General features: G+C 41.8%; 1 protein-coding gene across 1 annotated transcript in view; it reads right to left on the bottom strand.

Moving 5' to 3' along the window:
* The window catches only part of LOC124871248 (diacylglycerol kinase gamma), a 183,215-nt gene that overhangs the window by 125,154 nt on the left and 41,835 nt on the right, over positions 1-16,226 (bottom strand). Inside the window, exons 4-5 of the mRNA XM_047370405.1 lie at positions 1,289-1,309; positions 677-827 (exon numbers count right to left, since the gene is read on the bottom strand). Coding sequence (XP_047226361.1) covers positions 677-827; positions 1,289-1,309 — 172 coding nt within the window. The remainder of the gene's footprint in view (positions 1-676; positions 828-1,288; positions 1,310-16,226) is intronic.

The following is a 16,226-nucleotide window of genomic DNA, read 5'->3' as shown; positions in this document are numbered from 1 at the left end:
AAAAATATCTGCATGATTATGAAAGTGCAGTTTCTTTTATTAGGGGAAAATGCTATTCAAACCAAAGTTTCCATATGTGGAAATATAAATGCTACCCTTGTATGTATCTTCATGAATTAACTGTGATCAATCACACATCTTTGACTTAATTTTACTAGCCTCAACTTGGCCTGATTTCTGTCAGACCTGTAAAATCCAAAAAGTCCCTCAAACAGAACCTATCAGACAACACAAAGTAGGCAAGAAGATCTCAAAAAGCACTACGTTATGTTGCTATCTAAAGAAATCACACATGAGAAACAAAGTATCTGACATCCTGCAGTCAGACAGTGAGAGAGATTATTCACACATGGAGAAACATTGTGAAAGAGTGTGATACTTCTCAGTTACGTTAAAAGGAAATGTGTAATCATGAATGTAGAGAGGCGACCATGCTGCAAATGCAACAACTGGAAGATTCCCATGAAATTTCAGAATCCCTTATATAAGAAACTGCTTCTTTACCCTGTTGTAGCTATCCCAGAAATCTGGGGTGGAAAAAATTTGCTCTGGCTTTAACAGATGAATTTACTTATGGTTTGTCTATACATGTACAAGAATAGAACGTGGATACAATCAAGTACATCAAGTTGGTTTTCATTGCAAGGATGTAGAAGTTACAGAAACATCAGTGTACCCAGTAAGCTGGATCCTGCCCGAGGCTGATCTGGAGAGCAGCGGCCCGTCTTGCTCTTGAACGAGGTGAACAGATGCTGACAGAGCTCCTCTGGAATATCGTTTTCCAGGTAAGTGGCCATAAAGAGCTGGAAGCCATCATAGTCAATCGGCTGAAGGGAAAAAAGTAAAAGAGGAGATATTAACTGAATTCTTGAGGTAACCTCATCATTGTAGCATGTACTGACACAATACCTCTAAAGTGAAAACTCCACCAGCATGTGGTGGAGTTTTCACTTCAAGCTGTTGTCCTTTGATTGATTTAAACACCTTGATGAACTAAAAGTATGATTTAAGATTATTAGTATGAAAAAAACTAAATAACAGAAAGCACAAACAGCACAATATGTCCCTTGGGTTGAGGTGTACAATAACACCCCGTCCAGGGGCAGATGGACAGTAGCATTGAACTCAAAAAATGTCCCCATGTACAGTGGCCTACTCCCCTGTGACAGGGACTGGACCATCTGTGGTGGATAAGACAAGCTTATTTCATGTTAGTGGACAGAATGTGCATGCAGTCTGCTGACACAGACACAACACAGCATGCAGAGAGCGCTGGGCTGAGGCTTACTTGGTTCAGAACATCTTGCATCTGTTTAACATTGGAGAGCGACCGGAGGAAAGAGTGAGGAAGGAGTGGGTAGAACAAGAGAAGCAAGTTAGCTACTTGGTGTGTGGTGGCATTCTTAATGAAGATGCATGTGGTGCTGACCATGCGGAAAAGGGCATCACACATTACACTTAGAAAACAGAGGAGCTTCATGTCACTTCCTTTTCTTTGGAATGGCCATGGCTGCTTGTGGGTGAAACAAACACTGCAAAATGGCAAATAAGAAATGACCCAGTCAGCATTTTTCGGTTGAAAATACTCTTAAACAATATTTCAAATTACCATAAGAAGTCTAGGCTAAAATCTGGACATGTCTAAGTTGGGTTTTTAGATCTTTAGACGAGGTCTAAAGTAAAACATCTTTATGCCAAGATTAAGAAATATTAAAGGTAATTTGTAATGTGAGTTGGACTAAGATTATACTCAGGACCTCTCAGTTAGAGGAATATTGTGCTAATCAGTTGAGCTGGGCATCCATACGCGGTTTTCATGTGCTCCTGCCATGGTAATGTTCTCATTCCAAAAAGACTGTTCTTGTTACAAATAAAAAATAAAACTCTGTGATATATGTCCACTAAGCAATGGCCCTGATTTTATTTAATTTGGTATGAATGAATTCCATTCTCTTTTTTGTGGTGATATTGCACTTTCACAATTAATATCAAAGACAAGGAAATATTGAGAGCAAAAACTAAAGAAATAGCAAAAGTAAGCAACACACATTTACATCTAATTTGTTGGGAAACATTCCGGCTGTGTAAAATTGTGCCTGATATACAAGAAAAGCTCTTTTTATTACTTTTTGCAACGTTAGGTATGCTGACATGTAGCTGACCTGGTAAAGATTCGGTTCTGAGTTTGAGTGCAGCACCTGCCTCTTTTTTTTCTTTTTTGCTAGTTAATTTTGGCTAAAGACCGATTTCAGATGTTGAAAAATCATTTACTTTCAAATAAATATAACACTTCGAGTCTAGACAACCATGGACCGTTTAGACATCCCAGCAAGCATTTTTATTTTTGAAAGACTTGCTAAACATTTTCTAAATGGTTGATGGACATCTGGTTAAAGTTTATTAGATTTTTGGTTAAATGTGATGTTTTTGACTAAAGTTTTCTCAAAGTCCAAATGCAGACCGGTTTTAGCCTATACTAACAAGAGCAAAAAAAGGAAGTGACAGCAGTCAGCCTTGATCTTGTGACCCTTCAGTTATCAGCATTGTACTTTTCTGACTGAGCTTTAAGGCAAAATACCATTGATGTTGGTGCAAATATTACATAGGCCCAAGACCTTTTAGCACATATTAAACTAGTTTTTATGACTACTGTGATGACATTATGTTTGTGGTGCTTTTGCTTGGTGTTTAATTCTTGCTGCACAAGTGACACTTTTGGCGACAAACTAATATCAGGGACATGTCTTCCTGTCCATGCACAGCCTGAGCATCTTGTTTGTTTAAAACATTTTGAGTAAAATGTATGTTTCCATACAGAGTAAAAATGGAAATACTTCATCATATTTACCAATGTTGTCTAACGTTTCATCCAAAAATAAAAATACAGAGTATTTTCCACACATTGAAATTACTGCTGCAACAATAAAACTGAAAAAGGATGGAATTAGGTTAGACATTCAGACCGCTTTTAGACCAGGCAATTTTACTGGCAAAATTTGACTAAACATATAGCTCTAAATCGTGGCTAAGAACAAACATACAGTATCATTAACTGATGTCTAAATGAGGTCTACTTGTAGTTTAAGTTGAAATCAGGTCTATTTCTCACTGGGATGGTTTTGATATACAGCATTTTCATCGGAAAATGTTCACTGGGCTCCAAGCACAATTTAACAGAAAATCATTGAAAAGACTGAATCACATTGATCTAAACAATGTGAAAATATGGAAGAAAAAGAAAAGGTGAAAATGTGTCTACATAAAGATGTCTTCTGATTTCTCAGTGTGGTTGAAAAGTTGTTAGGGATGACCAAATCGTCTAACAAGTTTGACTTTCAACATCTCTGTTTAGAATAATTTAGACTGGACGCTTTGTCTAAAAAGTTCAATTTTCAACATATTTTTATGGGAGAAATAAAGAGGACCATTAGTCAACCTGAAATAGCCATGAAGAAATGTCCAATGTTAGGAAAGCTTCATAATAGCAGGACATTTCATCTGCCATCAGTTTATCACAGAAAAGTAAAAAAGCACATTTTGACTTATGCATTACCCTCTTTAAGATCACAACCCAAAATACCTTGGTCAGATTAGAAAGGCATTATAAATACTACAAGTGCTGCTGATTTCTTGAAGTCATTCAATAAAAACATTACAAGAGATCTCCTCTCAGACCTGGACTAAAGCATCCGTCAACACCTGGACAGTCTGTGGTGCAACGTGACGTTGGTGGATGGAGTGAGACATGATGTCCCAGATGTATGTGCTCAATCGGCTTCAGGTCTGGGGAACGGGCGGGCCAGTCCATAGCTTCAATGTCTTCATCTTGCAGGAACTGCTGACACACTCCAGCCACATGAGGTCTAGCATTGTCCTGCATTAGGAGGAACCCAGGGTCGACCGCACCAGCATATGGTCTCACAAGGGGTCTGAGGATCTCATCTCGGTACCTAATGGCAGTCAGGCTAACTCTGGTGAGCACATGGAGGGCTGTGTGGCCCTCCAAAGAAATGCCACCCCACACCATTACTGACCCACTGCCAAGCCGGTCATGCTGAAGGATGTTGCAGGCAGCAGATCGCTCTCCACGGTGTCTCCAGACTCTGTCACATTTGTCATGTGCTCAGTGTGAACCTGCTTTCATCTGTGAAGAGCACAGGGCGCCAGTGGCGAATTTGCCAATCGTGATGTTCTCTGGCAAATGCCAAGTGTCCTGCACGGTGTTGGGCTGTAAACACAACCCCCGTTTGTGGACGTCGGACCCTCATACCATCCTCATGGAGTCCGTTTCTTACCGTTTATGCAAACACATGCACATTTGAGGCCTGCTGGAGGTAATTTTGCAGGCTCTGGCAGTGCTCCTGCAGTTCCTCCTTGCACAAAAGGCGGAGGTAGCGGTCCTGCTGCTGGGTTGTTGCCCTCCTACGGCCTCCTCCACGTATCCTGGTCTACTGGCCTGTCTTCTGGTAGTGCCTCCAGGCTCTGGATACTACGCTGACAGTGACAGGAAACAGCTCGCATTGATGTGCCATCCTGGATGAGCTGCACTACCTGAGCCACTTGTGTTGGTTGTAGAGTCCGTCTCATGCTACCACGAGTGTGAAAGCACCACCAACATTCAAAAGTGACCAAAACATCAGCCAGAAAGCAGAGGTACTGAGAAGTGGCCTGCGGTCCCCACCTGCAGAACCACTCCTTTATTGAGTGTGTCTTGCCAATCGCCAAAGATTTTCCCCTGTTGTCTATTCTATTTGCACAACAGCATGTGAAATTAATTGTCAATCAGTTTTGCTTCCTAAGTGGACAGTTTGATTTCACCGAAGTTTGATTTACTTGGAGTTATATTGTGTTGTTTAAGTGTTCCCTTTATTTTTTTGAGCAGTGTATATGTGAAAATATATTGAAACCGTATAGTCCTGACATACCATATTCTGGTCCAAAAACATTCACCTAACTAACAAGTACTATTCTATATAAAAGGCGATAAAAATGAGTACCAAACAATAATAAAAAAAGAAAATATACGCGCATTGAGTGTCTATGAAGATCAAACCAGCAGTTTTATGGAGAAAAGAGCTTTCAAGCTATTCCATGAATGGCCGTGTGGAGAAAAACTTTGCCTGCGAGCATTTGTATCTCTAGATAAGCGCCTCCGTTGCGTCATCCCATGAGACACGATGTAAATGGCAATTAAAGAATATCTTCCGCAGGTTTTATAATCCTGGGTGTCAGAGAATGTCGAACTGTGCAGCCTAGTCGGTCTGCCGATCAAAATGGACGAACCTAACACCCATGTACCAGTTCATTGGGAAAAACAATAAGCAAAATATGTTCTTGATGAACCGATTGGTTTACACTAAGTATAATAGAGAGGTTGGAAATAACAATAGTAAAATCTGTGAAAAATAACCGGAAAGCCACAGATTTATAGCAGATTTATATTTATATAGATGGAATTACATCAACCCAAAAACAAACTCTGCATTAAATGAAGCTAGCAGCTAACATTGCACAATAGCAACATGTCAACAGTAACTTTCTAAATCTTTCAACATTTACTACTGAAGCAACAAGTACATGCTCCATCCTAAATCATTATTTTTAGTTAGAAAGACATCAATTCAGGACATGTAATAATGCACACCACAGAGGGAGTTTTCATCTTGACACACACACATTTTTTGCAATTTTCAAGAAGAAATTAAGCTCCTGATTTATATTAAAGAAATCATCCTGTCATCATTGAACAAACATATTTACAAGAGATTATTTGATAGCATATCTGATTACTAATATAGCGAGAAGCTTGGCTAAAATAACATCAGCAGGACAAAGATCCCAAACACAGCAGTTGAGACCTCAGTCTGACCCATATGCTTTAGATGGAGTTTAATGAACTTAAGCAATGTCGGAAAGAGGAGTGGGTTTCTACAAGCAGTCATGGGGTGTACTTAAGTTTTCTTTTTCCCTTAATCTTTATTTATTTAGTAATGTTAGTGTGGAATATGTTGAGTGTTTTCTGTACTTCAGGTTCCATTTAAATGGCTTTAGAACTGGTATAGAAGAGACCATTTGTATTGTTGCATGAATAGAATAAACAGAGGGTGTACTTTCTTTTTCCCATGATTATAATGAAACATGACAAACCATATTGAATAACACTCCCTGTGATTTTTCATTCACTGTGCTCAGAAGTTTCATATCTACACAAATCTCAATAATAATAAGAATGCTACTGATTTTTAGATTTGCTGTAACTGACACCCGTCAAAGAAGACAACGCAGTGGTGATGATTCTCCTTCCTCAGCCCAAAACTGCTGTTCTGACCCCATGAGCTAGAGATCTACCAGCCATTATTCATATCAGTTGTTTCTCCTTCTTTGGTCAAGCAAACCAGGCGGCAGTAATATACCATGCATCATGTAGAAGCACTGTGGGTTCAGAGAAATAAGCTCATATGCACACATGCCACAGCAGACACACACACTTTCACAGACAAATACTTGTCCTAGAATATAAGTGTACCCAGACGCAATTGTGAAAATTGTAGTCCCTCTGGAAAATGTGTTTATATCCAAATCTAACCAACGAGTATTATCTATGTGAGTGGACTTTCACACATGGCTGCCAGTCTGTAAATATTTCCCAAGGGTAGCTATGACACATTTACATGGTTCATTTAATCTGTTTCATTTTGGCACAGATGCAGAAAAGTAAACTGTAGCAGCTAGAGGGCTTCTGTCATGTTGAGTTTTTTTCCCTTTACCAATTTATTCTGTTTTTGTATTTTTATCACAGAAAGCAGTTTTCAAATTAATATTTAATTTATTATAGAGAAAACTGTACTGCATACCAACTTCACCATAAGTGAAAAAGTAATTGCCCCTAAACCTAATTAGTGTCATCAAGCCTGAGTCATTAGGAGGAATTTTGGCCAACCTGTATTTGCAAAATAGTTTTCATTTTGCCACATTAAACTGTTTCTTTGTGTAAACAGCCTGCTTGATTGATGCCAAATCATCTCAATTGGATTTAAATTTGGACAAAGACATTGTAAAACCTTTCATTTTGTTTCTTTTTACTTAGTCAGAGGTAACTTACTGGTGTCCTTTGGATCATTGTCATACTACAAACTCCCACCTGCACATGAGTTTAAGGTCATGAACTGATGGTCGGATGTTAGACAGCAGAATTCACGATTCCATCAATTACAGTAAGTCATCCTAAAGCAGCAAAGCAGCCATCTCTCTACCGCCACTTTTCCAGAAGTCTTGGGGATCATTAAGACATTTATTGGCAAATGTGAGACAAGCCATTGTGTTCCTTTAGATCAGCATTGGTTTTGGCTGTGAAGCTCTGACGTGGAGGCCATTTTACACAGTCTCTTTCTTGTTGTTAAATGAGGCTGACCTTAACTGAGGCAGTTGAAGCCTATAGAGCTTTAGATGTTGCTTTGGCTTCATTTGTGGGCTTCTAAATGAGTTGTTGATGCACTCTTAGAGACGGTTTGTAGGCATAACACTCCTCTATTTGTAGATTATGGTTCTAACTGTGGTTCACTGAAGTTCCAAAGATTTAGAAATAGCTTTATAAAGTTATCCAAAAGGATTAGTTTCAAAGACTTGTTGCCTGTTCTTGAATTACCTTAGATCGGGATGTGATGTGTTGCTTTCTGAGATTCGTATTGTAAGATGTGTTCTATTTAACTGATTTCTTGATTCTACAGGTCTGATGCTAATTAAGCATGGTTGTGGTTGGTTTAAGATAACCAAAAAACAAATTAAGCAATTACTGTTATTTTATTATTTAACAATGGGGATAGTTATATTTTTGTCATACCTGCTTGTGTTCTTGAGTTTGTGTTTTGTTATTTTACCTGGTCTAGTCCTTTGTTTTCTGTCTCCCTGCACCCCAAGCCCACACCTGTTCTGTGTTTTCCCCTGATAGTCTGGTCACGTGTGTCATTGGTTTCCCCTGCTCACCAGTTTTGTATTTAAGCCCGTTTGTTTCCTTTGTTCACCGCTGGTTCCTTATGTGTTGTTTGTGTTTGTGTGCATGCCTGGTACCCTGTCCGTGTCCAGCCATGAACAATAAAGTGTTGTCTAACCCTAACTTCAAGCTTCAGGAGTTCTTCTCCGCATATTGGTCCAACAGAAACCTACATTATGACAATTTTATTGCCCCAGGCTGGTTAAGAAAGTTTTTCCCTTGATTGAAATCACCAGTTGTATGTAAAATTTGCTTGATGGTCTGGAGCAAGATACAAGGTGGTGATGATGATGGACGCCTTGGAGATTTGCTCTCTCGTTTTCTGCGTGTTTTTGTGGTGCTTTCTGCCACCATTGGGTGGTCTCATTCAGCAGAGTAGAACAGAGATCCTGGCCAGCGGAGTGGCGGCTCTCTATGGGCTATAACGTCGGAGACGGCAGAGAGGTAAGAGAGTCAGCGTGCTCATGAAGCTCAGACAACAGGGGCTACGCGCACCCTTACCTTCAATCTACCGCCCTCTGCTTTACTTAAACCTGGCTGAGTGAGGACCGCACACTTCTGTCATGATTATGAATCTGAGAATATTATTTAACATTTAATATTAATATTTTATCAAATGGACTGTGGGAGGAAACCGGGTTCTCCAGCTTCCTCCCACAGTCCAAAGACATGCCTGTTAGGTAAATTGGTAACTCTAAATTGCCCTTAGGTGTATTAATGAGTGTGTGCGTGGTTGTTTGTGTGTTGCCCTGCGATGGACTGGCGACCTGTCCAGGGTGTACCCTGCCTCTCACCCATAGACTGCTGGAGATAGGCACCAGCTCCCCTGTGACACACTATGGAAGAAGCGGTAGACAATGACTGACTGACTGACTGACTATTTTATCAAATAATATTTCGGTCTGTTAAGGGTTGTCCTGTGAATACCAGTCCAGTAAGGCGATGGTATTAGGACAAAATAGAAAGGTATGAGACGAGCTCTGATTATTGAACAGCATAAACTCTGCACACGCATGGAATTAATTCACACAATTTCTTAAAATACAAGAATTTATTAACAAAAATAAGTCAACTCAAAGTCAAACATATTTCAATTAACAAACCCTTTACTATGCTAAAACAATCCAACTAACTACCAAGCAGATTTAAAGAATAACAAAGACTAATGGGCTATGTACAATATAAACAAGTTGATTAAAGATAATTGAAATCATGACCAAAAGAGTGATGCAACATTACCATGCAATGTTTATGTTTGAGAACCAAGGATTATCTTGAAGAATCTGGAAATTAAGTTAAGTTAGCCTTGGAACTAACTTAGGCAATAATCAGCAAACATTTAGACAACCATTCACAGTGCAAGATCAGATAAAATATTATTTTAATAAAATAATGTTTTAAATAATGATCTGCTGAATAAAACCAACCTTCTGGATGACCATTTCTCAACGGTGTCTCATTAGCTGCCTTTACTTATTAAAATAATATTTGAAGAAATATTATCAAGGAAAGAGCCAAATCTTTCTGGAGAAATGGGGCTTAATGGTGTTTACTTAGTTATTAAATTTAGTAAAATGATGTTAGGGACACATTATTTACTGGATTGAAAACTAAACCTTTCTGGGTAAATATTATTTAGCAGCAAGCACATGTCCTTAGCTGTTAGCAGATAAGCTAACAAAGAAGGTGCTAGCTCAGCACCAGATTCAAACACACACCTTTAAAAAATACCGTTAATAAAAGGGTTAAATGCATAAACGCGGACGGTGCGTTATGACCAATCTTCTGTTTAAAATCACCCTTTAATAAAGTTTCTCTTAACTTTAAAAACACAAAGGAGCACGTGTGCTGCAGACAGTCTGCTAGCACCAAGATAGCTGAGATCAACACAAACAAAACCAAACTTCATAAAATGAAAAACGTTTAGATCATTTCAATCTAAATAACTTCTATGTTATTCTGCTCTGCCCAAACCTAACCTCGTATGAACTGTGCTGAGGAAAAGTTGTCCGGGCGACGATGATGTTTGAAGAGAGCTCTGTGAACAAAGGGTTAGCTTCCAGCTAACCTCCGTAGCTCTGACTGGAAGATGGCTCGTTCTGTCCGCTGACCACACTGTACGTTAACTGCCGTAATTGCGGCTACTCGTTTGTCCTCCTCTCAGACAAGGAAAACCGCTTCACTCGGTTTGTAGAGACTGTGTCTCTGCAGGGACTTCTCTGGGGCACCATTTGCTTCTGCAGGCCTCAGAGTCAAGCCAGGCGTGTACCTTAATTCCCCTTTTTATGAACGAATACTGGGTACACAAACAGTTATTCACTCATATTTAACTTGTGCATATGATCGTGTTATCTTATGACACTCTTGGATCCAGTTGAAGAGTTACGTCTTTTTGCCAGCAAAAAGATATCAGCGCGCTTCTCTCCCCTATCCGGTCCCTTTCGAAGGCCGTGTGGAAGAGAGCGGCTTGTTGGAGAAGGGGTGCTCTTATTCAGACAGTGGCATCATGGGAAGTCTGCTGCTACCCCCTTTTTCCTCAGTTGCTGGAAGTCAGTTATATGCAATTTATTTTGTAAGTTCCAGAAAAGTTTGTACCGGAGTTTTAATGTTGTTTCCATGGCTGGGTCCCAACACTTCTGTTTCAGCTGTTCAGAGCAGACTGCAACTCAGACTTATCGAGGAAAAAGTGAGGAGGCACAATCTGCTTTCATATAAATTAAGATTGGTGAGGAAACATCAAAGTGTTGAAGAAGACATACAGTCCTGACCTGGAGTCCTTTCTCATAAACTGTAAACCGTTTTATTCACCGAGGGAGTTCTCCTCATTTGTACTAGTTGGTGCTTACATACCTCCTCAAGGCCCCACTTCAGATGCTAAAAAACAATTGGCTGAAACGATAACAGCCGTGGAGAAAAAACATCCAGACTCTCTCGTCATTGTTCTTGGGGATTTTAACAGTGCAAACCTTTACAATGAACTTCCCAATACAGACAGCACATTGTGTCCCACCAGGGATGAAAACACTCTAGACCACTGCTTCACAACTTTAAAGGATGCATATCGAACTGTCATCAGGGCTGCTTTGGGACTTTCTGACCACTCTCTGGTCCACCTCATCCCAACATGCAAGCAGAAATTAAAATATATGTGGTTCAGACTGTTAAAAAGTGCACTGATGAGTCAAAGCAGATGTTACCGGCCTGCTTTGACTGCACAGATTCGACTGTTTTTGAAACTTCAACTACTGATTTAAACCAACTTACTGAGGGGGTGACATCATACATCAGTTTCTGTGATGACATGTGTGTGCAGACCAAGACCTTCTGCACATACACTTCTCATCTGAGATAAGGAAGAGGCTCACAGCAGTGGGGACCAGGCCCTGTATAAGCAGGCCAGGAACGTACTGACCACGGAGATCAAAGCAGCAAAGAGAAGCTACAGTGAGTAGGTAAAGAAAAGCTTCTCACATGCCGCTTCTGCACTTCAGGGACGTATGCCAGGATCCTGTTTGTGAACTTCAGCGCAGTCTTCAATAAAAGTCCCGGCCTTCACCTGTAAGTGGATCACCAGCTTCCTGAAGGACCGCCAGCAGCAGGTGAGGCTGCGGAGAATCTTCTCCTGCACAAGAACCATCAGCACCGGCACCCCCCAGGGTTGGGTTCTTTCCCCACTCCCTTTCTCCCTCTACACAAATGACTGTACCTCAGCAGACCCATCTGTGTAACTCCTGAAGTTTGTAGATGACACCACTGATATTGGACTAATTCAGAACAGTGATGAGTCTCCATATAGACAGGCAGATGGGAGGTGGATTGGCTCGTACACTGGTGTGGTCAAAACCACCTGGAACTTGACCCACTCAAAACTGTGGACATGATGGTGGATTTTCGGAGAAGACCACCCCCACACACACCCCTTACCATCCTCAACAACACTGTGTCTGCTGTGGACCACTTCCGGTTCCTAGGAAGAACTACCATTTCTCAAAACCTGAGGTGATCCTCCCAGATAGACGATGTTTGAAAAAAGAGACTGTACTACCTGAAGCAACTCAAGAAGAACAACCTTCCACAGGAGCTCCTCGTCATCTTCTACTCTGCCATAATTCAGCCTGTCCCGTCTTCGTCCATCTCAGTGTGGTTTGGCTCATCCACAAAACAGGACAGGTTCAAACTGTAATGAACAATCAAGTCTGAAGAGAGAACCATCAGGGCTCACCCTGCACATGACCTGTTTAGGTTTTTACCTTTAAGTGGCGCTACAGATTGCTGTCTGCTCAAACCAGCTGCCACAGAGACACTTTCTTCTCCCAGGCCCTTCAGAGTCAGAGTTCCAGAACAAAATCATGCATACTTGGAATTATTCCATGTTATTCCATTGTAAAGTCAATTGTGTATATAAAAATTATATTCTTTATTATTCTGAGGCAAATTCCTTGTTTGTCTGTACAAACTTGGCAACAAAGCTGATTCTGATTCTGATGTAAGTGTGACAAAAACAGTAACAAAATACGCTTTGTATATATCTTTGTGTGTGTGTGTGTGTGTGTGTGTGTGTGGGTGTGTTTTGTGTGAGTGTGTATATTATATGGCAGAGGCAGTGGTCATCATTGTGGCGCCAGATGGTGACTGGGTCTCAGAAAGTCAGCTTTTATGGCGTCAAATCTCCAGTCAGACTGTTAGTTATGACTGCAAATACTGAGAAGCTCTTACTGTCAATAGATGAAAAGAACAGAAAAATCAAATGTAATATTTGGGACTTAGATACTACTGGAAAAAAATACAGTTTGTCCTATTTGGAATAAGGCTCTGACGAGTTTCTTTGAGGTAAACTCTCCTCTGTTACAGCAGATGTAAGTTTATTCACTCACAGCCATTACAACTTTCTACATCAAGCTTAATTAAATGGAGCAGTGAGGCTGTGGAGAATCTCCAGGCGTGTTTAGGCTGTACAGACTGGGATGTGTTCAGGACTACTACCAGAGTACACAGAGGCTGTGACTTCCTACATCAGCTTCTGTGAGGACAGCTGTGTACCATCATACACCAGGGTGAGTTACAACAACGACAAACCCTGGTTCACAGCTAAACTCAGAAGGTTAAGACTGGATAAGGAAAAGGCCTTCAGGAGTGGGGACAAAGACATATACAGAGAGGCAAAGTACAAGTTTGGCAAGGCAGTGAAAGAGGCCAAACGACTGTACTCTGAGAAGCTCCAAAACCAGTTCTCAGCCAACGACTCAGCGTCTGTCTGGAAAGGGCTCAAGCAAATCACCAACTACAAGCCGAAAGCCCCCCACTCCATCAACGACCGACGCCTCGCCAACGACCTGAACGAGTTCTACTGCCGCTTTGAAAGACAAAGGGACAGTCCTGCAACCATCTCCCACGACGCCCCCCAACAGCTGCAGCCACAATCCACCACCCCCATCTCTCCAACCTCAAGAGGGGCCTTGGCACCTCCAACCCCCACCCTGAAGTTCCCCCCCACCAGCCCCCTACCCACGCCGAGGACGGCTCTTTCCATCCAGGAGAGGGACGTCAACAAACTCTTCAGGAGACAGAACCCCCGGAAAGCTGCTGGTCCGGATTCTGTCTCACCAGCCAGCCTGAAGCACTGCGCTGATCAGCTGTCTCCAGTCTTCACAGACATTTTTAACACCTCACTGGAGACATGTCATGTGCCAGCCTGCTTCAAGTCCTCCACCATCGTCCCTGTTCCCAAGAAGCCAAGGACCACAGGGCTTAATGACTTCAGACCCGTCGCCCTGACCTCTGTGGTGATGAAGTCCTTTGAGCGCCTTGTGCTCTCACACCTAAAAGACATCACCGACCCCCTCCTTGACCCCCTGCAGTTTGCCTACAGAGCCAACAGGTCTGTAGATGATGCAGTCAACCTAGCCCTTCACTTCATCCTCCGACACCTGGACTCCACAGGAACCTACGCCAGGATCCTGTTTGTGGATTTCAGCTCTGCCTTCAACACCATCGTCCCAGTTCTGCTACAGGAGAAGCTCTCCCAGCTGAGTGTGCCCGACTCCACCTGCAGGTGGATCACTGACTTCCTGTCTGACAGGAAGCAGCGCGTGAGGCTGGGGAAGCACGTCTCTGACTCCCTGACCATCAGCACCGGTTCCCCCCAAGGCTGTGTTCTCTCTCCTCTGCTCTTCTCCTGTACACCAACAGCTGCACCTCCAGTCACCAGTCTGTCAAGCTTCTGAAGTTTGCGGACGACACCACCCTGATCGGACTCATCTCTGATGGTGATGAGTCTGCGTACAGATGGGAGGTGGACCATCTGTTGGACTGGTGCAGCCAGAACAACCTTGAGCTCAACGCTCTAAAGACAGTGGAGATGGTTGTGAACTTCAGGCAGAACCCAGCCCCACCTGCCCCCATCACCCTCTGTGACTCCACAATTGACACTGTGGAATCTTTCCGCTTCCTGGGAACCATCATCTCCCAGGATCTCAAGTGGGAGCCAAACATCAGCTCCCTCATCAAGAAAGCCCAGCAGAGGATGTTCTTCCTGCGGCAGCTGAAGAAATTCAACCTGCCAAAGACTATGATGGTGCACTTCTACACAGCCATCATTGAGTCCATCCTCACCTCCTCCATCACCATCTGGTATGCCGCTGCTACAGCCAAGGATAAGGGCAGGCTGCAGCGTGTCATTCGGTCTGCTGAGAAGGTGATTGGCTGCAGTCTACTGTCGCTCCAGGAACTGTACACCTCCAGGACCCTGAAGCGAGCAGGGAAGATTCTGGCTGATCCCTCCCACCCCGGTCACAGACTCTTTGAGACTCTCCCCTCTGGCAGGAGGCTGCGGTCCATCCGGACCAAAACCTCACGCCACAAGAACAGTTTTTTCCCATCTGCCACCAGCCTGGTTAACAAAGCCCGGAAACCACCCTGACACTGTCTCTTTCCCCCACACCCCCCCTTTGTTTTGCTGACAGGACACCTGTAACCTGTAACTCTATGTGTTACATTAACGCTCAGCTTGGACTCCTGCTTTACTTGCACAATGATCACCTGCACTGTTGTATTGCTCTTGCATCTTATACTGCTCTATATTTACTCTCACTCACTTAAAACTGTGCACATATATTTATATTATATTGTAGATATGTTTATACTGTTTAATTTGTACTGTATTGCACCGACTACGCCAAAACAAATTCCTTGTATGTCCAAAAACGTACTTGGCAATAAAGCTTTTCTGATTCTGATTCTGATTCTGATTCTGATTCTAATTATTACATAAAGGGACTTTCACACCACTATCATTACTTGATAGTGATTTCAAGCTATTTTGTGAAAAAGGTATAAAACGGTTTACCTATTATTAGAGGCGTGCTTTGACTAGACTTCAGCAGTCAAAGTTGGCTGGACTGCTTTAATGGACCTTACAATTGTGTTTACCATCGGATATTAAAATAAGCTAACCCTTAAAACTGGGTTTCATCACAAAACAAACTCATCCTTATTCCAAATAGTGTTTTTTTACATGTGTTAAGGGAAGTTTGTCAGAATAAGAAGGATCTCTGGTAATGGTACCATCACAGTTACAGGAAGCCTTAAACTTTATTTTGAAACATTCTTTTAGGAATCTATCAAGGACCTCTTAACCAACTTTGTGGCTCTTTAACATATTTCCTTAACTTAAGTTCTTCTACCAGGTAAACAACTACTATAATATTCTAACATGCTGTCATTTTTTTGTGTGCATTTCCTTGCTAAAGTATTCATGCCGCTGGAACTTTGTCACATTTTTTCTTCTTACAATCCCAATCTTTAATATATTTTAACGGGATTTCATGTGATAGACAACACCAAACAATGCATAATTATGAACTGGAAGGAAACGTTTTCTCATGATGACCCTTCATGAAGGCTAGATTGTTTTTTAGAACAGGACTAGCAGTTGTCGTGTTGATAGATTTTCTCACCTGAGCTGAGCTCCTGCAGCTCCTCTGGAGTTACCAAATGCCATTTGGCTGCATCTCTGACTATTGTTCTTCTTGCCTGGCATCTTTCAATTTCTTATAATTTTCAGATTATTGAATACATCTCTGTGAAATGTTCAAAGCTTGAATTATTGTTTTTGTCAGGATCTGTGCTTTGTGTGTCTGTTGGTGCTTTTACTGTGCTCAGCCCCTAGATAGAGTGGAATCTGGAGGAGAGGTGACAGGTGTTCGCTATTCCCCTGATTATTCTGTAGAGGACTATT

The sequence above is a fragment of the Girardinichthys multiradiatus genome, chromosome 7, assembly GCF_021462225.1.
Source record: "Girardinichthys multiradiatus isolate DD_20200921_A chromosome 7, DD_fGirMul_XY1, whole genome shotgun sequence".
Taxonomy (NCBI): domain Eukaryota; kingdom Metazoa; phylum Chordata; class Actinopteri; order Cyprinodontiformes; family Goodeidae; genus Girardinichthys; species Girardinichthys multiradiatus.
This window is presented reverse-complemented; position numbering and strand designations above follow the sequence as displayed.